This window comes from Pelophylax lessonae (assembly GCF_965119305.1).
Source record: "Pelophylax lessonae genome assembly, chromosome: 8".
Taxonomy (NCBI): domain Eukaryota; kingdom Metazoa; phylum Chordata; class Amphibia; order Anura; family Ranidae; genus Pelophylax; species Pelophylax lessonae.
The window spans coordinates 35041876-35066483 of NC_138775.1; the positions used below are offsets into that span (position 1 = coordinate 35041876).

Below are 24608 nucleotides of genomic sequence, written 5' to 3' on the forward strand. Positions count from 1 at the left end.
AGAACTTAATGAAATAAGTGTGATGTGCCAGGATTGGTAATGGTGTCTTTCCAGCACACACCAGCGGCTGTGCATTCATCACGGGTGTTGGTGTGAATCAGTCTATTAAAAAGAGATTCTTCAGTCGAAAAAAAAAAAGGATTAAAAGCTAGAGCATCTAAGCTAAGCTACAAATACCGTAGATGCTGATTTTTAACCACTTAAGCCCCGTAAGATTTTACCCCCTTCCTGACCAGGGGGTATTTTGCGATTCGGCACTGCGTGACTTTAACGGACAATTGCGCGGTCGTGCGACGCTGTACCCAAATTAATTTGACGTCCTTTTTTTCCCCACAAACAGAGCTTTCTTTTGGTGGTATTTGATCACCTGTGCGATTTTTTGATCATGCGCTATAAACAAAAAAAGAGCGACAATTTTGCAAAAATAACAATATTTGTCACATTTTTTTTATATGAAATTCCCCCCCAAAAAAATGTAAAAATCATTTTTTTTAACATTTTAGGCCAATTTGTTTTCTGCTACATATGCTTGGTAAAAAAAAAAAAAAAAAAAAAAAAAAAAAAAAAAAAAAAAAAAATCGCAAAAAGCATATTTTGATTGGTTTGTGCAAAAGTTATTGCGTTAACTAAGGGAAAGATTTTTGTCATTTTTATTGTTTTTTTTTTTAACGAGTAATGGCGGCGATCTGTGATTTTTTTTGCGGGACTGCGACATTGCGGCGGACAGATCGGACCCTTGACTGACATTTTTGGGGTTACCAGGGACAATACTACAGTAATCAGTGCTATAAATATGCACTGTTACTGTAAAAATGACACTGGCAGGGAAGGGGTTAACTTTATTGGAGAGGGAGGGTTAAGTGTGTCCCTAGGGGCGTGCTTCTAACTGTGATTGGATGTGGCTGTGTGTGTAACAGCAGAGATCAACGGTCCTACATAGCAGGACCGTTATCAGTGCTTTTACACAGGTTAGAATGACAGGCGGCTTTGTTTACATTAGCCGCCTGCCTTTCTCCCTCTGTACCCGATGATCGCGAGTGACCGGCGGACATCGGGTCCGCCGGTCACACGCGCCGGCTACTTCGGGTACGAGTGGGGGTGGGAGCGTGCCTCCGGCGGCACGCGCTTGCCCCCTATTCGCTCCCAGGCTAGTGACGTACTGGTACGTCACTTTGCTTGGGAGGGGCTGACCGCCGCCGTATATATAGTCGGGCGGCGGTCGGCAAGTGGTTAATAAAAGAACATTTACTTGTCCAGGGATCCAGCGCTGTCCTCACCCGGATTAATTCTTCACTAGTCTCTGGGTTCCCAGCGCCTGCATCTTTAGTGTAGCAAACCGACTGTCAACTTGTTACATCACAGCCGTCTTCCAACTGCTCCTGCGTAACCCACGCTGCATTTTGTGAATGGTCCTGTAGCCTTCTGGGACCTGTGATGTCCCAGAAAGCTGCCGGAGAAGAGTGGGGGCAGAGTGTCAAAACTAGGCCATCAGCCATAACCCCGGTATTTTTTTTTGTCAGCTGGCAATTCTCTTTCTAATAAAAACATTTAACCTGTAAACCTGCTGTACTTTGTCGCCATTCCACGAGCGTGTTCAATTTTAACCACTTCCCGCCCGCCCTATAGGCGATTGATGGCGAGAAAGTGGTTGCATTATCCTGACCAGACGTCATATGACGGCGGCAGGATAATGCGCTCTGCCCCGCCCCGCCCCCCACTCTCTCCTCACAGACAGTAGCAAGAGCCATTGCCTCCCACTGGTGTCAGAGTTAATGGGAAGGAGAGAGTCAAGAGCTGCTACTCTCAAGCACGTCGCTGGATCGAGATGGGGCTTTAGGAAGTATAAGAGGGGAGGGAAGCTGCACACAGGTTTTTAACCTTAATGCAGAGAATGCATTAAAGTGTTACTAATCCCATGAGCCTGCATTCACTATATCTGGTCTCCCCAGGGGCCTGCATTCACTATATCTGGTCTCCCCAGGAGCCTGCATTCACTATATCTGGTCTCCCCAGGAGCCTGCACTCACTATATCTGGTCTCCCCAGGAGCCTGCATTCACTATATCTGCTCTCCCCAGGAGCCTGCAGTCACTATATCTGCTCTCCCCAGCAGCCTGCATTCACTATATCTGGTCTCCCCAGGAGCCTGCATTCACTATATCTGCTCTCCCCAGGAGCCTGCAGTCACTATATCTGCTCTCCCCAGCAGCCTGCATTCACTATATCTGGTCTCCCCAGGAGCCTGCATTCACTATATATGGTCTCCCCAGGAGCCTGCATTCACTATATCTGGTCTCCCCAGGAGCCTGCATTCACTATATCTGGTCTCCCCAGGAGCCTGCATTCACTATATCTGGTCTCCCCAGGAGCCTGCATTCACTATATCTGGTCTCCCCAGGAGCCTGCATTCACTATATCTGGTCTCCCCAGGAGCCTGCATTCACTAGATCTGGTCTCCCACAGTACACAGAACATGAAAATGCAATTATTTTAGTAATTATAAACTGCTAAATACCTTTTCTCATCAGCAGTATATAACAGTCTTGTGACTTCTATCAGTGTCTGGTTAAAGCTTGTAGGAGGAGTTTTCATTCTCCTCTGACTGTCATAAAAGGCTGCAGGACCCCTGATCCTTCTGTCTCATCAGGAGATGGATTGGGGACAGTGGAAGAAGAGGAGGATCAGAGACGACAGGGTCAAACGGCCTTTTTACACAATGCAGAGGATTAACCCCTTAGGTTCCACAGTGAGTATAACCAGCATGCTTTACTGCATATACAGACTGATTTTACTGTTGCGAGTTTAGTAACACTTTAGGATAAAAAAAAGAAGAAGCTTGCTTACGTTCTTTAGGAATTCCTCGGCTACTATACGAGCTCTGGCATTGACTGACAGCTTCATTTCGCTGATCTCCTTGTCGATCTCCTCCATAAAATGAATGACAAAGTCGACCAGCTTGTGTTTGTACATTTGCTCCGTGTGGAAGTTTGTGATCAGGAAGCTGATGTCGTATCCCTGGAAACCAGAAAATGTTCTCATTAAACGAGCGGCAGCCATCTGATCGGATGCCATGTTCCCAGCGCTAATTACTCCCACATATCAAAGGCATTTCCTAATGTCACCGATGCTGCAAAGCACTTCCCTGGAATACACCAGATAGGATTATTACCCCCCAATCAGATCCCGGACATTCTGAATAATGTAGGATTAGTGGCCGAGCGAAGGGAAGATTAGGGGTCAGTACGAACTGCGCCATGTCTGACCCCCAACCCTAGGAACGGCATGCTGGTGAGGTGGAGTGGCCATACAATGCTTTTACCTTTCATGTGCACAACCATTAACATTTTACCCTTTTTTAATGTTTTTCTTACTAATCCTTTTGTGAGCATTACAGCGGTATTAAAGCGTTTGTTACCCCAACACTTCATATTCCTGATATGTGGCTGCTGTACCATCTACTTGTATGAGAAAGTCTCCTGTTCACTTTGTATTGCATCCTTTATGTAAAACCCTGCTGTTACTGCCAGTCCCTCTGCTTTCCTCTTACAAACTGCCCACACTAAGCAGGAGAGCACACCATGGTCAGTTCCCTAGCTCTGCTGGGAACTCAGCATGCTCTCCTCCAATGATCAGACTTGTTCTGACATGCCCCCTCTACACAGCCATTCACTGGGAAGCTCAGTGTGCTGTAGCATCTCCTCCCTCAGCTCTAACACAGCTGAGCACAGAGGGAATGTGATCACTTGGATTTATAACGTTTGATATCTATAAAAAATGTTTTGCCTTTCATTTCTATTTTAAACTGATTGGTCGGTTTTACTTACAAGGTGATGGTTTACAACAGGGGTCTCCAAACTACGCCCGCCCCCCCCCCCCAGTTGTTCAGGAACTACAACTCCCATCATGCCCAGTCATGTCTGTAAATGTCAGTTTTACAAAGCCTCATGGGACATGTAGTTCCACAACAGCTGAAGGGCCGTAGTTTGGAGATCCCTGGTTTACAATCACTTTAAACCCTAAACCAAAAATGTCATATTTCAGCTTACCAATCATTAGATGTGGTGGGTGCATTCATTTTCTTTTAGGATTTTTCCCCCCTGGTGATCTGGCCAGTAACACACCACTTGTATTAGAGTGCCCCCACTCTGGATGAAGGAGCACCTTTGGACAGCAGCATTGTCAGTCTTGGAGGGGGGAATATTAGGGCTCATGTACACACAGACTAGGCTGACCCCCCGATATGGGAAAACGCGTCAAAATTGTGCCGCCATTTTGCTGTTTCCTATCCTGAATGTGATTCTTCCTCGTTCAGGGTATGGAGGTTGAACCTCCCCTAATCGCAGCAGCTTCTAAACTCTTGTAAAAGCCGATGTGTACATGGACCGCCAGCTTTTATGGAGTGGAGTTTAGGAGCTTTGGCAAAAAAAAACCAAAAAGCTCCTAAACTCAAATTTCGAAGCTGTAGTATACACGAGCCCTTAGATGGAATAGCAGATTTTAAGTGGTTCTAAAGCCTAAATATTTTTTAAGACAATTCCTTGCATTAAGGTAAAAAATGTTTAGGCATTGATTTTGGGCCCTCATCCCCCTTATACTTACTTGTTCCCTCATTCGATCCAGTGCTGTGCACATCTGCAGCTCTTCCTGTCCCTCACTTCCGTGTCTCACTGGCTTTGCTGGGATACAGGGAGCCATTGGCTCCCAGTGCTATCAATCAAAGCCAATGATGACAGGCAGGGGGGAGGGCCAAGTGCCATTGAGTCAATGGACCCAGCAGCGGGGCTCAGGATGAGCACACACAAGTGCCCCCATGGGAAGCGGCTTCCTGTGGGGGCACTGGAAAGAAAAGAGGAGCGCCAGCTGGGGACCCAAGAGGAGGAGCTTCGCAGCCGCTATACAGTAGTGCAGGGATATGCAAACTGTGACCCTCCAGCTATTGCAAAACTACAAATCCCATCATGCCTCTGCCTCTGGGTGTCATGCTTGTGGCTGTCAGAGTCTTGCTATGCCTCATGGGACTTGTAGTTCTGCAACATCTGGAGGGCCAATTTGCATATCTCTGCAGTAGTGTATACAGGTGTTTATTTTTATTTCTTTTATTTTTTCCTTTACAATCGCTTTAACCACTTGCCGACCGCCGCATGACTATTTACTGCGGCGGTCAGCCCCTCACAGGCAAAGCGACGTAGTACTACGTCGCTAGCCTGTGAGGGTCTAGGGAGCAAGCGTGCCACTGGAGGCGCGCTCCCGCGCGGTCACAGACATCCCCGCGCATGTGACCGGCGGACCCGATGTTCGCCGGTCACTCGCAATCGTCGGGTGGAGAGGGAGAAAGGCAGGCGGCTGATGTAAATAAGCCGCCTTTCATTCTCCCCTGTGTATGAATGGTGATCATACGGTTCTACTATGTAGGACCGTTGATCATTGTTCCTACACCTCAAGCCACAGCCAATCACAGTTAGAATCACGCCCCTAGGGACACACATAACCCCTCCCTCTCAAAAAAGTTAACCCCTTCACTGCCAGTGTAATTTTACAGTAACAGTGCATATGTATAGCACTGATTACTGTAGTAATGTCACTGGTAACCTCAAAAGTGTCAAACATGTCAGTCAAGGGTCCGATCTGTCCGCCGCAATGTCGCATATCGCCGCCATTACGCGTAAAAAAAAAAAAAAAAGACAAAAATCTTTCCCTTTGTTGGTAAACGCGATAACTTTTGCGCAAACCAACCAAAATACGCTTTTTGCGATTTTTTTTTTTACCAAACATAGGTAGCAGAAAACAAATTGGCCGAAAATGTTAAAAAATTTTGATTTTTAAATTTTTTTGGGGGGGAATCTCATAAAAAAAATGTGAAAAATATTGTTATTTTTGCAAAATTGACGCTATTTTTTTTGTTTATGGCGCATGATCAAAAAAATCGCACAGGTGATCAAATACCACCAAAAGAAAGCTCTGTTTGTGGGAAAAAAAAGGAACGTCAAATTCGTTCAAGTACAGCGTCGCACAACCACGCAATTGTCCGTTAAAGTAACGCAGTGACGAATCGCAAAATAGGCCCTGGTCAGGAAGGGGGTAAAATCTTCCGGGGCTTAAGTGGTTAAATACACTAACAAATTGAAGCCTAACTCCAATTAACACAGTTTTGTTCCTTTTAAGATGAAGGTTTTACATAAATAAAACTCATCATTGTAAGCGCCCGTCGGTGTTAAATGCTTTGTCTCAACCTTCCAACTGCTACATTTGCAGAGCAGCTTGTTCTGTTAAAAAACAGACTTACTGGCTGGATCACCAGATGAAAAACCTAAAAAAGAAAACTGATGCAACCATCACATCTAAGAATTGGTAAGCTGCAATATAATAAATGTTTACTTTGGGTTGTTATACCACTTTAACAGCAAAGAGGATAAAACACTATAGACAATGTATTCTTTATAATACATTGTTTGATCGCACAACCACAGCAAAGGGAACAAAAACAGTGCCGTGAAAGTGGCACACCTTCCATTAAATGTTTGTGTAATTATCATCAAAAATTGAAACATATTCCACTTCCTCATACAAAGCTTCATGTTTTAAACAAACAGTGTAAGGTTACAGAACAATCTGTCATCTAACTGCAGCAAATGGGGGCGGTAACAGCCATGGAATTTTAGTTGCTAGATCGATATCATGTAGGTGTGACAATAGCACAGACTGGAGTTACTGCACGGATGTCTCATCAGCACACAATGACACCAAAAAGCAGCTGTGATCAGTATGTCCTGCAGATCTTTACCTATTTAAAGTGGAGTTCCACCCAAAAGTGGAACTTCTGCTCATTTGTTTCCTCCCCTCCTCCGGTGCCACATTTGACAGGTAACCTTCCCCACTTCTGGGAGATGACGCAGCGGCGCCGTCCCTCGGAAGTTCAACCCCCTCCTCCTTCGCCCCGCCGCCGAGCCAATCTGAATGCACAGCGCGCTTCGTGCATGTGCAGTAGGGACCCGCCTGTGAAGCCGTAAGGCTTCACTGATGGGTTCCCTGATCGGCAATGGTGGCGGCGGAAACATCGGCTGCGGTGCCGGCATCGCTGGTTTCCAGGACAGGTAAGTGTCCTAATATTAAAAGTCAGCAGCTACAGTATGTGTAGCTGCTGACTTTTCATTTTTTTAAGGGGGGGGGGTAGGGGAGGGCGGAAACTCCGCTTTAGGAGCCAGTTTACACCCGAGTGTCACAGGTATGCGTTTTCTGTTCCTGTGCGACTTTCAGCCCATTCATTTAACCACTTTACCTCCGCTCACATGGAGGCTACTGTGGCAAAGTGCCGCGATCCCGTCCAGCGACGTAGACCTACGTCGCTGGACTCCGCCCCTTGTGGGCGGCGCTCGCGCGCCGCCGGAGGCTCGCTCCCGCTGTGTTCATTCACAGCGGGAGTCAGGCCAGCGGAGGAGCAGCGGCGATTGCCGCTGCTCTGCCCCGATCGTCGGGGATCGAGTCTGGAGATCCGCCCGCTGTGTGTAAACACAGCGGGCGGATATCCATAGTGACAGGGACTGACAGATCGGAGTGTTCAGAATAGCTGGACATCCGATCTGTCCTTCTGTCACACAGTCACCTCCCCCCCCCCACACGTCAGTAAGCACCAGGCATACATTAACCCCTCCCTCTCCAATAAAATTAACCCCTTCCCTGCCAGTGTCATTTTTACAGTAACAGTGCATATGTATAGCACTGATTACTGTAGTAATGTCACTGGTACCCCCAAAAGTGTCAAAAATGTCAGTCAAGGGTCCGATCTGTCCGCCGCAATGTCGCAGTCCCGCAAAAAAAAAAAATCGCAGATCACCGCCATTACGCATTAAAAAAAAAAAACACCAAAAATGACAGAAATCTTTCCATTAGTTAGTAAACGCAATAACTTTTGCGCAAACCAATCAAAATACGCTTATTGTGATTTTTTTTACTAAACATAGGTAGCAGAAAACAAATTGGCCAAAAATTTAAAAAAAATTTGATTTTTACATTTTTTTTGGGGGGAATTTCATATAAAAAAATGTGAAAAATATTGTTATTTTTTCAAAATAAACGTTTTTTTTTGTTTATAGCGCAAAAAGTAAAAATCGCACAGGTGATCAAATACCACCAAAAGAAAGCTCTGTTTGTGGGAAAAAAAGGACGTAAATTTCGTTTGGGTACGGCGTCGCACGACCGCACAATTGTCAGTTAAATTCGCACAGCGCCGAATCGCAAAAAGTGGCCTGGACGGAAGACAGCAAAATCCTCCGGTGGTAAAGTAGTTAAACGGGCTGAAATCGCACTGAATCAAAATTATTATTCAAAAATACACTGCACCAGATTGCATGGTACTGTAGTACCATGCGATCTGGCACAGACAAATGCATCCTTCGCAATCCGCGTTTGGGGGACTGTTAGGAATATATTGATACCCGCAGCAGATGGCACATCCAGTGTGAACGTGTGCAGGAAGTGTGCACAGAATGCAGGTTTCCCACCCTAAAGCTGAACTCCAAGCAGATCATAACATTCAGGGGTATGAGAGATGATTACGGCCACACACACATACACAGGTTGAACTGGATGGACTATTGTCTTTATTCAACCTCAACTACTATTTAACTATGTAATATGGTTACATAGTTGGTAAGATTGAATAAAGACACGAGTCCATCCAGTTCAGCCTGTTTAGGTGTACGTGTTCATAATCATTTCCCATATCCCTGTATACTGTGCTCCCTAACATACATGTCCAAGAGGTTTTTTTAAAAACTATCAATACTTCCTGCTGACACCACCGATTGTGTAAGTGAATTCCACATCCTTACCGCCCGACAGCGAAAAACTCTCTAAGCAGTTTGGGGTAAAACCTCTTATCCTCCAGTTTCATTGAGTGGCCCCATGACTTCTTACACTCCTTGAGACTGAATAGTTTACTCCCAATGCCAGAATTACCATTGTGGTACAGTAAAACCTCGGATTGCTAGTATAATTCATTCTGGAAACATGCTTGTAATAGAAAACACTCTTATATCAAAGCGAATTTCCCCATAAGAAATAATGGAAACTCAGATGATTCCTTCCACAACCATTTATTGATAAGTCCTTCAGTTTATAGTCCATATAAAAAGATTATAGCAATGTGATGGGTTGTGTAACCATAACATGTCTATCCACAAATGGCGCCTCCACAAGGGGATAAGAAGCAAAATCTAGCAGGAGCTACAGAGTATAAAAGAGAAGAGAGGTGCCTCTAAGTGTAGCAATATGGTTATATTTAATGAAGGTTCAACATTTAGCTGCACTGGTCTGGCCGAAGACCGGGCTCTGAAAGAAGCACCCTGGTGCATGTACCCCTGCGGTGGCAGTCAAGGGGTGCCATATACTCACTGTGTATTGGCACCAAGGTCACTGCACTACACACACTTTTTTCGCACCTGCCAAGACCAAAGGAATTTTTCATTCCTGGCCGGAGGGCCTGCCATGGTATTGCACTTCTCCACTTCTCGGTTCCCCACTTATTTGTTTGTGTTTTGTCACGTTTGACTTTTGTTTTGTGGTGGGTACACTTTATCATGGCTTGATTAGTAGAGTGTAGGTCCTTGGGCCTGCCCTGAAAGTCTTGGGAGGGGGTGGATATGGCCTTCTGGCTTGGTTCACGCTCTCTCTCATGGGGTCTCCCTTCGGGGGAGCCCCACCTAGTACTTAGGGTTGGTCTGTTTCTGCAGACCTCCCAGAGGACAGGTTCTGCCTGGTGTTGGCTAGGTGGACCAAATGAGTACCTAAGCCCTTGTCAGGAGCCTTGCACCCCGGGGATCAGGGCAAGGCCCTTCCTTTTCAGAGGAGGTCCATGTGTACGCCCTGTGCACTGTGTTCTCACTTTTGTGTGTGCACTTTTTTTTGCACCAGGTGTCAGTCTGAGTGTGTTTCACATACCACGGGCTTAAAAAAAAAGAAAGTACAACATTTAGCAACTCACATGGTTGAGGATTAAAACAGGCACATCTAAGTATGCAGGCATCCAGGTAAAGCTGTCCACATAGACCGTCCTCCACACCGCCGGCTCTCACCGCTGTCAGTCTGCAATCATGACCGGGAAGACTTCTCTGCAGTAGAGCGATCTGAAAGCGAGGCTGGAAGCACTCATGGAGTGCAGCGTGGAAGGTATGACGTCAATGGCGGTGTGGAGGACGGTCTATGTGGACCGCTTTACCCCGGATGCCTGCATTCTTAGATATGCCTGTTTTTTATTCATCAACCATGTGAGTTGCTAAATGTTGAACCTTCATTAAATGTAACCATATTGCTACACTTAGAGGGACCTCTCTTCTCTTTTATACTCAGTTGTGACATGACGCTACTTGTATATCAAGACATTGCTCGTTTATAAAGTCAACATTTAGAAAAAAAATGTTGCTCGTCTTACAAAATGCTCTCAAACCAAGTTACTCTCAATCCAAGGTTTTACTGGATTTGTACATGGCTATCATATCTCTTCTCAAATGTCTTCTCCAGAGAGAACACGTTTAGTGCTTGTAGATGATCCTCATAATGGAGGTCCTACAGCTCCCTTATTAACTTTGCTGCCTTTCACTGGATTCTCTCCAGTTCTCGCAGCTCCCTTCTGAGGATTGGTGACCAGAACCGGACGGAATACTCCAGATGTGGCCTGACCAGAGATTTATAAAATGGCAGAATTATGGTTTTATCTCTGGAGTAAATTCCTTTTTTTAATGAATGCTAAAATTCTGCTAGTTTTGCTTGCTGCAGCTTGGCACTGCATGCTATTGCTCAGTCTGTCTTCTACTAAGATTCCCAGATCTTTTTCGATCCTGGATTCCCCCAGAGGTTCTCCCCCTAGTGAGTACTTAGCATTCACAATTTAAGCCCACAAGTGTGTTACTTTACATTTTTCAACATGCTCATGCACACAGGGCGTTTTTGCAGCTGCTTTTAGGGGCGTCAGGCTTTTTTTTTTTACTGCCTTTGATCTCTCCTCCATGTTAGCCTATGTGTCCATGCACACAAACTTTCAGAGGAGTTTGAAAGCATAAGTGCTTAGCGGACGAAAAAAAAGTGCGTCCAGGAGTAGAGGCTGTTTGGTTGTAAACGCAGAATGGCAAAAAACGCGGCGAAACACTAACAGCTTTTAGCCGCGTTTGACATTTTAACATTTTAGGGAGTCAGTTTACTGCAAAAACGCTTAAACCCATAATGCTTAAAAACGCGCATAAACGCTATTCCAAAACACGGCTAAAAGCACATTTTTAACGATCCTTTTTTTAAACCTAACCTCAAAAAGTATTATTAAAGTATAAAGCAAGCCTACCATCAACACACATATAATGTAGTCCTGTATGATTAACCCCAGTTCAATATTGAGTTGGCCCACCCTTTGCAGCTATAACAGCTTCATCTCTTCTGGAAAGGCTGTCCACAAGGTTTAGGAGTGTGTCTATGGGAATGTTTGACCATTCTTCCAGAAGTGCATTTGTGAGGTCAGGCACTGATGTTGGACGAGAAAGCCTGGCTCACAGTCTCAAGGTGTTTTATCGGGTTGAGGTCAGGTTTGGACAGGCCAGTCAAGTTCCTCCACGTCTTTATAGACCTTGCTATGTGCACTGGTCCAAATCATTTGGTGGTGGGGGGAAAGGGTGGGCCATCTCAATATTGAACCCTACGGATAAAGACTGGGATGCCATTAAAGTTCATGTGCGTGTAAAGGCAGGCATCGCAATACTTTGGACAACATGGTGTATATGGCCTATGGACTTCAAGTGGTTTAAGAGCTGTAAAAAGCTTGGAAATGCTCAAATCTGCACAGATATACGCCAGTTTCCACCAACCTTTACACTGTAACTGTCTTTGTCTATAGGCTTTATATTACACTACAGTATCTCATAAGAGTACATATCCCACATTTTTGTAAATATTTTATTACATCTTTTCATGTGACAACACTGAAGAAATGACACTTTGCTACAATGTAATGTAGTGAGTGTACAGCTTGTATAACAGTGTAAATTTGCTGTCCCCTCAAAATAACTCAACACACAGCCATTAATATCTAAACCGCTGGCAACAAAAGTGAGTACACCCCTAAGTGAAAATGTCCAAATTGGTCCCAAAGTGTCAATATTTTGTGTGGCCACCATTATTTTCCAGCACTGCCTTAACCCTTTTGGGCATGGAGTTCACCAGAGCTTCACAGTTTGCCAATGGAGTCCTCTTCCACTCCTCCATGACGACATCACGGGGCTGGTGGATGTTAGAGACCTTGCGCTCCTCCACCTTCCAATTGAGGATGCTCAATAGGGTTTAGGTCTGGAGACATGCTTGGCCAGTCCATCAACTTTACCCTCAGCTTCTTTAGCAAGGCAGTGGTCGTCTTGGAGGTGTGTTTGGGGTCGTTATGTTGGAATAGTGCCCTGTGGCCCAGTCTCCGAAGGGAGGGGATCATGCTCTGCTTCAGTATGTCACAGTACATGTTGTCATTCATGGTTCCCTCAATGAACTGTAGATCCCCAGTGTCGGCAGCACTCATGCAGCCCCAGACCATGACACTCCCGCCACCATGCTTGTCTGTAGGCAAGACACACTTGTCTTTGTACTCCTCACCTGGTTGCCACCACACACGCTTGACACCATCTGAACCAAATAAGTTTATCTTGGTCTCATCAGACCACAGGACATGGTTCCAGTAATCCATGTCCTTAGTCTGATGGTCTTCAGCAAACTGTTTGCAGGCCTTCGTGTGCATCATGTTTAGAAGAGGCTTTCTTCTGGGACGACAGCCATGCAGACCAATGTTATGCAGTGTGCGGCATTAATCTGAGCACTGACAGGCTGACCCCAGACCCCTTCAACCTCTGCAGCAATGCTGGCAGCACTCATACGTCTATTTCCCAAAGACAACCTCTGGATAGGACGCTGAGCGTGTGCACTCAACCTCTTTGGTTAACCATAGTGAGGCATGTTCTGAGTGGAACCTGTCAAACAGCTATATGGTCTTGGGCACCGTGCTGCAGCTCAGTTTCAGGGTCTTGGCAACCTTCCTATAGCCTAGGTCATCTTTATGTAGAGCAACAATTCTTTTTTTCAGATCCTCAGAGAGTTATTTGCCATGAGGTGCCATGTTGAACTTCCAGTGACCAGTATGAGAGAGTGAGAGCGATAACACCAAATTTAACACACCTGCTCCCCATTCACACCTGAGACTTTGCAACAGTAAAGAGTCACATGACACCAGGGAGGGAAAATGGCTAATTGGGCCAAGTTTAGACATTTTCACTTAGGGGTGTACTCACTTTTGTTGCCAGCGGTTTAGACATTAATGGCTGTGTGTTGAGTTATTTTGAGAGGACAGAAAATTTACACTGTTATACAAGCTGTACACTCACTACTTTACATTGTAGCAAAGAGTCATTTCTTCAGTGTTGTCACATGAAAAGATATAATAAAATATTTACAAAAAGGTAAGGGGTGTACTCACTTTTGTGAGATACTGTATATAGCCACTGCTGAGTTCCACTACAACTGGAACACTAAACCTTAGGCAGACCACATAAGAAAACAATCACAGATTATTCCAAGAGACTTTTCGGCCAAAAACAACCCCTCGACTCAAAGAAAAGATCGGTTAGGTCTGAATTTTTGCATGTTATTGGTCAAGCTGCCTGTTTATTGCAATCAATTTCTGATTCTTTCATTGAAATAACGGTACCATTATGTACATGGCCAGCATCAGACATGTTCTTACCTCTACAGGTTTTCTACGCAGGATGAAGAAGTTTTCTGCCCTCATCATCATGAAACGCATGAATTTATGGCATAAAATCTTTTCAATTTCATCAGCCTGTACAAACAAACAAATAACATTTCAAGTAAAATGTGCATATAAACTAAATAATAATAAAAATAATTAATACGTTTTTTTATGGTCAGAACACATTGTTTAGCAGCTGGAGCAATCACTAAAATTACCAAGACAAGACTTAGAACATCTGGAAGATGATGTATTTATGCTCGCCCCTTGCACAAAATAATCAGTGTATAAAAGTGTATTTCCACTTTTGCAGCCCATTTAATATTTGTTTCCCCATACAAATAGTAGAACACAGGGGGGTCACTTGCCCGGCACAGGCGCCATTCTGAGAGCACTTTGCATTTGCTCACTGAATGCAGAGTGCTCGCTGATTCGACGAAGTGAAGAGGTAAGGCAATGACATCATAAAATCCACCTTGTCCAATCAGAGAATGGAGGACAGAATCTTGTGACTGATCAGACTCTCCCCACGCTCAAAGATCATGTTAAAAGCAGTTTATTGGAGGAGGTGGAAGGAGGGGGCCTGTCCCTGTCAGGCCATCAGCATTGCTGCTCTGCCTGAAGCAGACATGGGAGTAAGTCACACATGTGCAAGTCACAAGCAAGTCTCAAGTCTTAACCTTCAAGTCTCAAGCAAGTACCAAGTTACTGTGGCGAAAAGCAAGCAAGTCAAGTCGAGTCCCTGCTAGAAGTCAAGCAAGTCAAGTCATTTATTTTGGTCAAGTCACAAATCAAGTCAAAATACTGATCTACCCCAATTTTCACCTTTAGGGCTCTTTCACACGGTCCACATTTCGTTGCGGACCGTGCTCTGCTCAGTGGGGATCGATCGGCCGATCCCCGCTGAGCCGGCGGATGACAGCCCCATCTCTCCACTGAGGTGTCAGAGCCTCGCTGTTTTCTATGGGGAAAAAAATAGGGTTTCCATCTGTCCGGATTTCACGGACAGGATCGGATGCGGATGGCAGCGGGTGTCAGCGGACATGTCTGACCGAGGCTTGGAACGCACGCCAGCTCCATTGGACGGAGCGGTGGCCACATCGGCTTAGTGGATTTCTGGATAGACTTCGTAACGGTCTAATTGGGCACTTTTACATGTGGGTGAAACTATATGGGGTTTTTGATAAAATTAATTTGGATGTTACGAAATGAGAGCTATTTATCGGATTACAGTGCATGAGAAGGGGGCTTGTTGGAGTGATCAAGAAGCCGGTGGAGTATCATTATATGCACAGGGACCACAGGAAAGATCCATACAGGGGATTAAAAGACCCACATATTGACCAGGCTCATACTACACTGCCATTTGGGGAGTGTGAATTTTGGAAGGTGGTGGATATAGGCACGTTAAAGCTTGGTGAATTACCATATGAGCGATTATATGCAAGATTAGCACGGAATGGATTTGTCAATGAACACTTTAATTAAAATTTTTCATTTTGATACTATTATTTATTTTTGGGTTGTAGCACATCACTAGTGGTGTTGAAAATATTTGTGTTTTATGTTGATTTGGGTAATAACAGTTTATGTACTGGTTAGCGCAGCTATTTATAGATTTTTAGAGGATGGGGCATCCCTGCACAGATTTCTCAAAAGATCCAGCTGCCTGCACAACGTGGGACATTCTTCATTACAGGTAAGTGATGTGACTAAAGCTGTAGGGATTTTTTTTTTTTCAGTTTAAAGAGAAACTGTCACTTTGCTCATCGTCCATGCCAATCACTAGGCCCAAGCGCTGGCACTTGACCAGGGAAAACGGGATTTTTGACTTACCGTAAAATCCATTTCTCATTTCTCTCATGTTCATTGACAGACACAGTTCCTGATTCTTCTTAACTGTTGGGACATCCCAAAGCAGTGTTAAACATAAGGGGTGGGAAAAATCTGAAAAAAATTTGTAAGGCTAACCATAGCCAACCAGATAACAGAGCTCAACCATAAACAACTGGAGCTCACCTGAAAAACAATACACCCTCAAAGAGGATCAGGTCCTCTAAAGATCAGCCAGCAAAACCCTTGCAGCCAAAAAGAAGCATCCACAGATGCAAACATAACCACTTTGTAAAAGTGTGCACTAACGACCAGGTGGCCGCCATGCAAACCTGCGCCACTGACTCTTGATGACGGAAAGCCCAGGAGACACTATGCGCCCTAGTAGAGTGCGCCTAAACAGGGAAAGGAGGTACCTGACCCCTGGTGCAATAGGCCTGAACCACCGTCTGAACCATTTGGAAATGGTTGCATAAGAAGCGGACAACCCTTTGTGAAGTCAGTCCGTGAGCACAAATAGAGTCTGACTTCCTAAAAGACTGCGTAGCTGCCAGGTACACCCTAATTGCCCAGACCACATTCAAGACATGCAAGGCAATTTCCTTCAAATGTTTAGGTAGGCCTGGGACACAGGGAAGGCAACACGATGTCTTCATTCAAATGAGTCAGAGACCACCTTAAGGAGGAATGACGGATCCTTGTGAAGCACCATAAGGTGAACGACAGGATAACGCCGCCAGTTCCCACACCCTGCATGCAGAAGTGATAGCCAAAGAAGGCCACCTTCTGGGGCAGCGTAAGAAGGGAAACCTCCCGAATATTTTCAAATAGAAGCTTCAGTAGAGATGAAAATACCACATTAAGATTCCAGGGCAGCAAAGAAACCTACACTGAAGGAACCAAATGTCGGACACCCTGAAGAAAAGGCACGCACCAGGGAGTGTGTGGCCAAAGTTCATTGGAAAAAGACTGCCAAAACCCAATACCTGGCCCTTGATGGTACCTCAAGGCCAATTTTTGTTCAACTCCCTGTTGAAGGAATGTTAAGATCCGATCCCCAAGAGACTCACGCCACGCAATGTACATCTTTCACGTACGAAGGTAAATCTTCCGAGAGGCAGATTTCTTAGCTTTTAACAGCGTAGGAATCACTGATTCAAACAAACCTCCACCCTTCAGCACCTTGCGTTCAACAAGCAAGCTGTTAAAGCAGGATGAAAGATTGGTCCTTGGGACAGCAGATCCTCTCTGAGAGGAAGTCCCCACAAGAAGCATCGGTGACCAGCCTTACCAGATCGGCGTACCAAAACTGGCGAGGTCATTCTAGAGTCACTAGAATGACCGGAATTCCCTTCTGTCTGAATCCTGCACAGGAGTCATGGCAGAAGTTTGAGAGGGCTGGAACAAATCAGTCAGCCCACCTTAGAATGCAGGCTGCTTACGGATGTGCCAGGACACTTCTTGTGCCTCCCTGGTGATTGACATAGACCACGGCCGTGGCATTGTCAGGATGAATTCGTACTGGACACCCCTGAAGACGATTATGCAATGAGAGACAGGTCTGAACGCTCGGAGTTTCAGTACACTAATCGGGAGTCTGGGCTCTACCAGAGTCCAGACCCCCGAGCACGTCTGTGTTGAGGACTCCTTCCCTCCTGATGAGGCTGAGTCTAGACCGCCTGGGACTGCCCATAGGTGTAGTCAAGCTTTTTCCTGGCTAGTGTCCTACTCCTGTATGGGGCAGTATAACCCAATGGTTAAGAAGAATCAGGAGCGGTGTCCCTCAATGAACAAAAGATTCAGGTTGCCGACAATGCTTTTCATAGAAAAGAGCAAGAAGCTGGGAGTAAATACAGGTAAGCCAAGTACATGAGGTCAGGAGATGTCTTTTCAGAGACACTATCACCTTGTCTTGAATGTTCAAAGTGAGCGTGTGTCTTTGACAGTATGGCTCCAGTAGAATATAGGATTGGAAGAGCTTACATTATCCCAACTACACCCAAATGCTGGACCATTATAAATGGCTAGATCAGGGCCAGTGAGGCAACCCAGTGCAGTGCTTGGCCAGTGGGAAGTGCAGTGGGCAAGAGATTAGGCAAGCTCCAACACTAGCAAACATAGTTGGAGCTTTGCCTGTTTATATGGCCTGGCAATCTGATATAGAGGGAACAATTAAAGCTGTTGCTTAGCTGCCTGTGTGCAAGGCTCCCTAAACATGGGGCGAGTTCTGTTGGGAGTCTGCCTGCTCAGTGGGGAAATCATTCCGCTGATCCCTGCTGAGCAGGCAGATGATTGGCCCATGTCCGCTTCGCCTATGCAGCACGCTCTCCTGTATGGGCGATCACCTATGCAGCATGCTCTCCTGTATGTGCGATCAGATGGAAACGGACCACCTGTCCGTTTACACCCGACTGCCATCCGATGTAATAGACAGATAGGGAACAGATCCCCATCTGTCTATTTGTAGCAGATAGGATTGTATTTCAGCGGGTGTCAACAGACATATGTGCCATAGAGGAGACTGGAGGGTCCAATTGGTTCCACCTGAAAAACTGACAAGGGGACCCGATTGGTCCGCTAGTGTGAACGGGGCCATAAAATGAAAAGCGGCAGTTACTGTAACACACAGGCACATAATACCAGATAACAAACAGTACTGTCAGGTCACGCTTGCAGTAGGCTCACCTGTTTCACAGCGATGCTGACACGCACAGAGTTAATGGATCCCTCAATCAGCACTTTCTCCTTTTCATTTCTGCTTATGACCACCGGCTGTAAGAGCAGTTCTTTACTACTCCTGAAACCCAGAGAAAAGAGGCATCATTATCAAACAGCTTCACAGAAAACCTCTACATCACATACAATTCTCCCCTACCATTCTGCTGGCACAGAGACTAAGTGGCCTACATTAAGCTCTGCACTTATTGATGCTCATGAAAAGTCATCTAGCACAGCAGTCATTGCAGAAAGCTACAGTTATGCGATACAGATCCCCAGCTTTGCCAGTGAGAATAAAGCACGCACCACCAACGGCCTCCTCTTTCTTGAACCGGTTAATTTGCCCTGTATTGGGCCACCCCTATTTCTGCCCCAGAACAGAAGTGCGAATAATCTCCTGAAGATTTACTAAATTGCTTGGACAGCGGCTTCACCCATTTATCCCATTCCTCTACTATGACCACAATGCGATCCTCAACGCACTTCACTTCTTGGAACTTTCCTTTTCTTCTGTGGCTCCAGGTTTGAAGGGAGTACCAGAACTGCGTTTAAAAAGAAATCCATGTATGAATATCTTTAAATAGTTACAATGGACCAGCTTGGATCAATGTAACTATGTATATGCCATACCTGCCCCTGGAAATCACTGTGATAGACGCCGTTACTCCACGGATCTCCACTTGCATCCAGGTCCTGTGCTGATTGGCCAGCCTGGTGCATTGTGGACACAAGTCATCTCCTATGTTCACAAGTATCAAGCTGGACAGTGAGCACAGGACCTGGAAGCAAGTGGAGATTACAGCAAATCATTCTGTCAATGGCGGCCACTCATCACAGGCACCAGTCAGAGAGCGCTTTGCATTTTCTGAATGAATGCAAAACGCTCTCTGATTGGACGAGGTGAAAAGGCAGGGAAGTTTTTTCATACTCTCCGCTCTGTGTTCGAGTGGCTGATCTCATGAATTCACTCAGCAAGGGACCCAGAAGCAAGTGGTGATAACTGGAGTAGTGGTGTCCAGCTTCCAGTGACATCAGCCAGGTTATGTATAGTTACGCTGGTCCAAGCTGGACTAATGTAACTGTAAAAATATACTATGCCTGGAATTATTCAATAACTTGGGGTGTTCAAATACACCATAAGAAATGTTTGGATAAAGACTGCTGTATAGCATGTCTCCTATAAGAAGCTTAAAAGCCATCTACTTCCTTATACCAAAAAGGAAGTACCACGTCTCCCCAGTAACAGGATTTGGTGCACTGTTTCCATGGTTACCAGTCTGACATCAGTTTATGAACATTTCTGGCTCCTTCATTTTCAGAAAACAGGAACCTCTTGAATGTAGAATTTAAGTCCTCTAGACCAGTAGCAACACTCTTCCATGCACCCTGTACAGGTTAAAATGGACACTCCGGACAAAATAATGACACCTATATATTTCCATGCAGTCTGTCTGCTCAGGTCTTGCTGTAGTGTACAACAATGTCACTCATTGCTTAAAGAGGAGCTCCAGGCTTCTTCAGAAAAAATGAAAATCTGCAGCTACAAATACTGTAGCCGCTGGCTTTTAATATTAGGGCACTTACCTGTCCAGGGATCCAGTGATGTCCCCACCCCAGCCGTTTCTTCTATCAGCTTCTGGTGCAGGCATCAGCATCTTTAGGAAGGGAAACAGGAAGTGAAGCCGTGTGGCTTCACAGCCTCTTTCTTACTGGGCATGCGTGAGTTGTGCTGCACCTTGTGAAATTTCCCATAGTCTTCTGAGACCTGTGATATGTCCTAGAAGACTGCTGGGGAAGTGGGAGCAAGTACCCACTATTTACTTTTTTAAATCAAATCTATTGTTGTCACAGGGAGCGTAAACATCCCTTGAGAGAGCAACAGGCAGTGACAGGTATTCTTTATGGAGCGATCTTGGGTCTATTAGACCAGTGTTTCTCAACTCCGGTCCTCAGGGCACACTAACAGGCCGGGTTTGCAAGAAAACTGAAATACATCCCAGGTGATATAATTTGCTGCTCGGTGATTGCTGTATTCTAGTCTGCATCTCCCCAAGGTAATAGCTAAAATCTGGCCTGTTAGTGTGCCCTGAGGACCGGAGTTGAGAAACACTGTATTAGACTACAGATGTCTCCTCTGCCTTTACAAAGATCTGATCACACCAAGATCGCTGTGATCAGACGCTTTACCAATTTAATAATGGCGCTGTTTACATCAGGATAACCAGAAGTGATGAAAAACGCTTCTCACTTTTGGTTTTCTATACCATAGAGATCATCTCTATGGTCAGCTGGCGAAACCGCTGGCTGCAATCCTAGGTACCCTGATGGGATGGGAGAGGCCAGGAAGGCAGCAGCAGGACACCTCCAATCGCCTGTAAAAGGAATCTAGTGGCTAATTAGATGCTAGGATTGCATTTACAAAAAAAGAGAATTGCCTGCTGAAAATAAAAAGACACCAGAATGATGCCTGGAGCTGCAGGCATGATCCCGGTATAACCACTGCAGCTCAAGGACATCAATTAACGTCTTTGGGCAGTAAATGGTTAAAGTATATTGTCTGTACACTAACAATTAACTGTTTAGCTTTTGCATGACATGCGTTTGTGAGTATTCTCTTGTCATTTATCATTCTAACAAAGACCTCATCCACACGGGCACACCGATCCAAATTCTCGTTCAAAGGGTGGTCTTCAGCAACTCGGGAAACAAAGGTGTTCTGTGCAGGCAGCCTGGTAAAATGAATGACAGGCGGCTGGTTGCAGGAGCTTCCATGCACATCTCATTGTGCAAAGATGGCTGGTTGCACGGGGCTTCCACACACATCTCATTGTGCACAGATGGCTGGTTGCACAGAATTCCACACACTTCTCATTGTGCACAGGCAGCTGGTTGCACAACTTCCACACACATCTCATTGTGCATATGCGGCTGATTGCACGGGCTTCCACACACATACTATTGTGCACAGATGGCTTGTTGCATTGGCTTTCACACACATCTCATTGTGCACAGGCAGCTGGTCACACGGACTTCCACACACATCGTATTGTGCACAGTGGCTGGTTGCATGGGCTTCCACACACACACATTTCAGTGTGCACAGGCGGCTGGTTGCACGGACTTCCACACACATCGTATTGTGCAAAAGGGGCTGGTTGCACAGACTTCCACATACATCCTTTTGTGCACAGGTGGCTGGTTGCATGGGCTTCCACACATCTTATTGTGCACAGGCGGCTGGTTACACAGGCTTCCACAAGATTCTCTTAGTGCACTGGCAGCTGGTTGCATGGGCTTCCACACCCATCTCATTGTGTACATCTGTGCAAGTCCAATGTACACATCTGGAAGAAGACAGATTGCATTCTAAACAAAATTCAGACTTGCAAGAATGCACACTCTGGTATGTGTGCATGGAACTCCTGTGCATCTTGGGTGGCTAAAGACAGAGCCCCGCATGGGTGTATCAATCGGTACCCCCATGCGAAGCGCTGTCTTTAGTCACCCAAGATGCACAGGAGTTCCATGCACACATACCAGAGTGTGCATCCTTGCAAGTCAGAATTTTGTTTAGAATGCAATCTGTCTTCTTCCAGATGTGTACATTGGACTTGCACAGATGTGCACAATGAGATGGGTGTGGAAGCCCATGCAACCAGCTGTCAGTGCACTAAGAGAGATCCCTAAGCATGACAGCGCCCTGCCCTTTATCTTTTTCCAAATGGAGCATTTAAAGTACACATGCCTGGAATCCCTTTAGACACGCATGCTCTTCCCTGGTGGCAACAGGGTATTGGAATTTTTAGCTGTGCAATCTGCTGACCAGTTGCTTGATTGTAGTTTTTTTAATTGCTCGATTTGCTGGTTTGTCATCAAGCAACTGATCAGCAAATTATGCAGCTAAAGTCTGCACATCTAAAGGGTGCCAGTGGTGTGTTCTTCTATACCAGGGATCTCCAAACTACAGCTCTCCAGCTGTTGATGAACTACACAGGACACGTCCCATGAGGCATTATAAAATTGACATATTCAGACATGACTAGGCATGATGGGAATTATAGTTCCTGAACAGCTGGAGGGCCCTGTTCTCTACAATGCTTGGGAAAAAAAATGATTGACAGCAGAGAAAGCTAACAGCTGAGGAAGGTAACAACAGAATAAATCAGGAGAGGGGATTGATTAAGGACTGAAGGCATTCAAAAAGGAAATTATGGTGGGCTCAAGATAGCTGCTACAGCTTCATAGGGTTATATTGTGGTGATGCAGGTTGGCAGGGAATTGACAGCAACCCGTTTCAACATGGGAGAGGACTTTGCAGGTGTGGGAAAACCAGTAATGCTGGCGTTTAACCTTGTTTTCAGTGAACACCAAAGCTAAACCAAGTGAAAACACTTGGGAGATTGCTGTGGGACCGAGGCAAATCCATGCCTCGATCTCGCATGCAAACAATGAAACCAGAAGGGATGTCACTTCCGGTTTCAGATGCACCATTTCCTGGCCTGTACAGCCAAAGGACACATCTAACCAAGCCGATCTGTGCTTGGTTAGATGTGTGAAGGGCTGGGGAGACATTGGGGGTCTAGTAAACCCCTAATGTCTCCATAAAGAGTACCTGTCATCTGCCCAATGCTATCACATAGGGGTTTATTGACCCCTTGTTATAGCAATTAAGTAAAAATAAATAAAAGAAAAAAGTAAAAAAAAAAAAAATTATATATTAAACCACTTTAGCTCCGCTCACTGTGCCTCTACTGCGGCACAGTGGCTCGTTCCCGTCCAGCGACGTAAACCTACGTCGCTGGACTCCTCCCCTTGTGGGCGGCGCTCGTGTGCCGCCGGAGGCTCGCTCCCGCTGTATTCAGTCACAGCGGGAGTCGGGCCAGGGGAGGAGCGGCGGCGATCGCCGCTGCTCTTCCCCGATCGTCGGGGAATCGACTTTGGAGATCCGCCTGCTTGTGTAAACAAAGCGGGCGGATCTCCTAAGTGACAGGCAGTGACAGATTGCAGGGTTCAGCATAGCTGAACCTGCGATTTGTCCCTGTTTTACTCAGTCACCTCCCCCCACACACGTCAGTAAGCACCAGGCATACATTAACCCCTCCCTCGCCAATAAAATTAACCCCTTCCCTGCCAGTGTCATTTTTACAGTAACAGTGCATATTTATAGCACTGATTACTGCAGTAATGTCACTGGTACCCCCAAAAGTGTCAAAAATGTCAGTCAAGGGTCCGATCTGTCCGCCACAATGTCGCAGTCCTGCAAAAAAAAAAATTGCAGATCGCCGCCATTACGCGTTAAAAAAAAAAAAAAACCACCAAAAATGACAGAAATCTTTCCCTTAGTTAGTAAACGCAATAACTTTTGCGCAAACCAACCAAAATACGCTTATTGTGATTTTTTTTACCAAACATATGTCGCAGAAAACAAATTGGCCAAAAATTTAAAAAAATTTTGATTTTTACATTTTTTTGGGGGGAATTTCATATAAAAAAAATGTGAAAAATATTGTTATTTTTTCAAAATTTACGCTCATTTTTTGTTTATAGCGCAAAAAGTAAAAATCGCACAGGTGATCAAATACCACCAAAAGAAAGCTCTGTTTGTGGGGAAAAAAAGGACGCAAATTTCGTTTGGGTACGGTGTCGCACGACCGCGCAATTGTCAGTTAAAGTTGCACAGTGCCGAATCACAAAAAGTGGCCTGGACGTAAGACAGCAAAATCCTCCGGTGGTAAAGTGGTTAAAATGTAAAGTAAAGAATTGCCAAAATCCCCATTGCCCTGCACAAACGCAAGCACAGGGTGTGCACACGTATGTATAGCGCGATCGCACCACACTTATGACATATCGCTGCGAACCTTCAGAAAGAGAACAATAATTTTAGCATAAGAGCTCCAAGTTAACTCTACACTTCTAAAGCTATAAAGGCTTTGAAAGCTTCACCTATGGGGATTTTTGGCCACCATAGTTTTTGACGATATCGCGGGCGCAGCAATTTGTAGACATGAAATGTTTGGTATCTATTTACGTGATGCAACCTCATCTTTTATATTTTAATTAAAAAAAATGGGTGTTATAGGGTTTGTTTTTGCACTACAATTTTATTAGATTTTTCGCTGAAAATGTGTGTTTAATAAACAGTTGTGCAAATGTCATGTGACACAAAATTTTGCAACTACCACCTTTTTATTCCGCAGGGCCTCTGCTTTCAGAAAATATATATTGTTCTGGGGGTTTTATTGACAAAAATTAAGATTTTTTTTACTTGTATGCAACAAATAAAATAAAAATTG

At 45.2% G+C, this 24608-nt stretch overlaps 1 protein-coding gene across 1 annotated transcript in view; it reads right to left on the minus strand.

The window, feature by feature from the left end:
- LOC309562138 (tubulin tyrosine ligase 3-like) overlaps positions 1-24608 on the minus strand; it is a gene marked incomplete at its 3' end in the record, with an annotated part of 112413 nt that overhangs the window by 69345 nt on the left and 18460 nt on the right. Inside the window, exons 3-5 of the mRNA XM_082266264.1 lie at positions 18283-18394; positions 13759-13854; positions 2844-3014 (exon numbers count right to left, since the gene is read on the minus strand). Coding sequence (XP_082122390.1) covers positions 2844-3014; positions 13759-13854; positions 18283-18394 — 379 coding nt within the window. The remainder of the gene's footprint in view (positions 1-2843; positions 3015-13758; positions 13855-18282; positions 18395-24608) is intronic.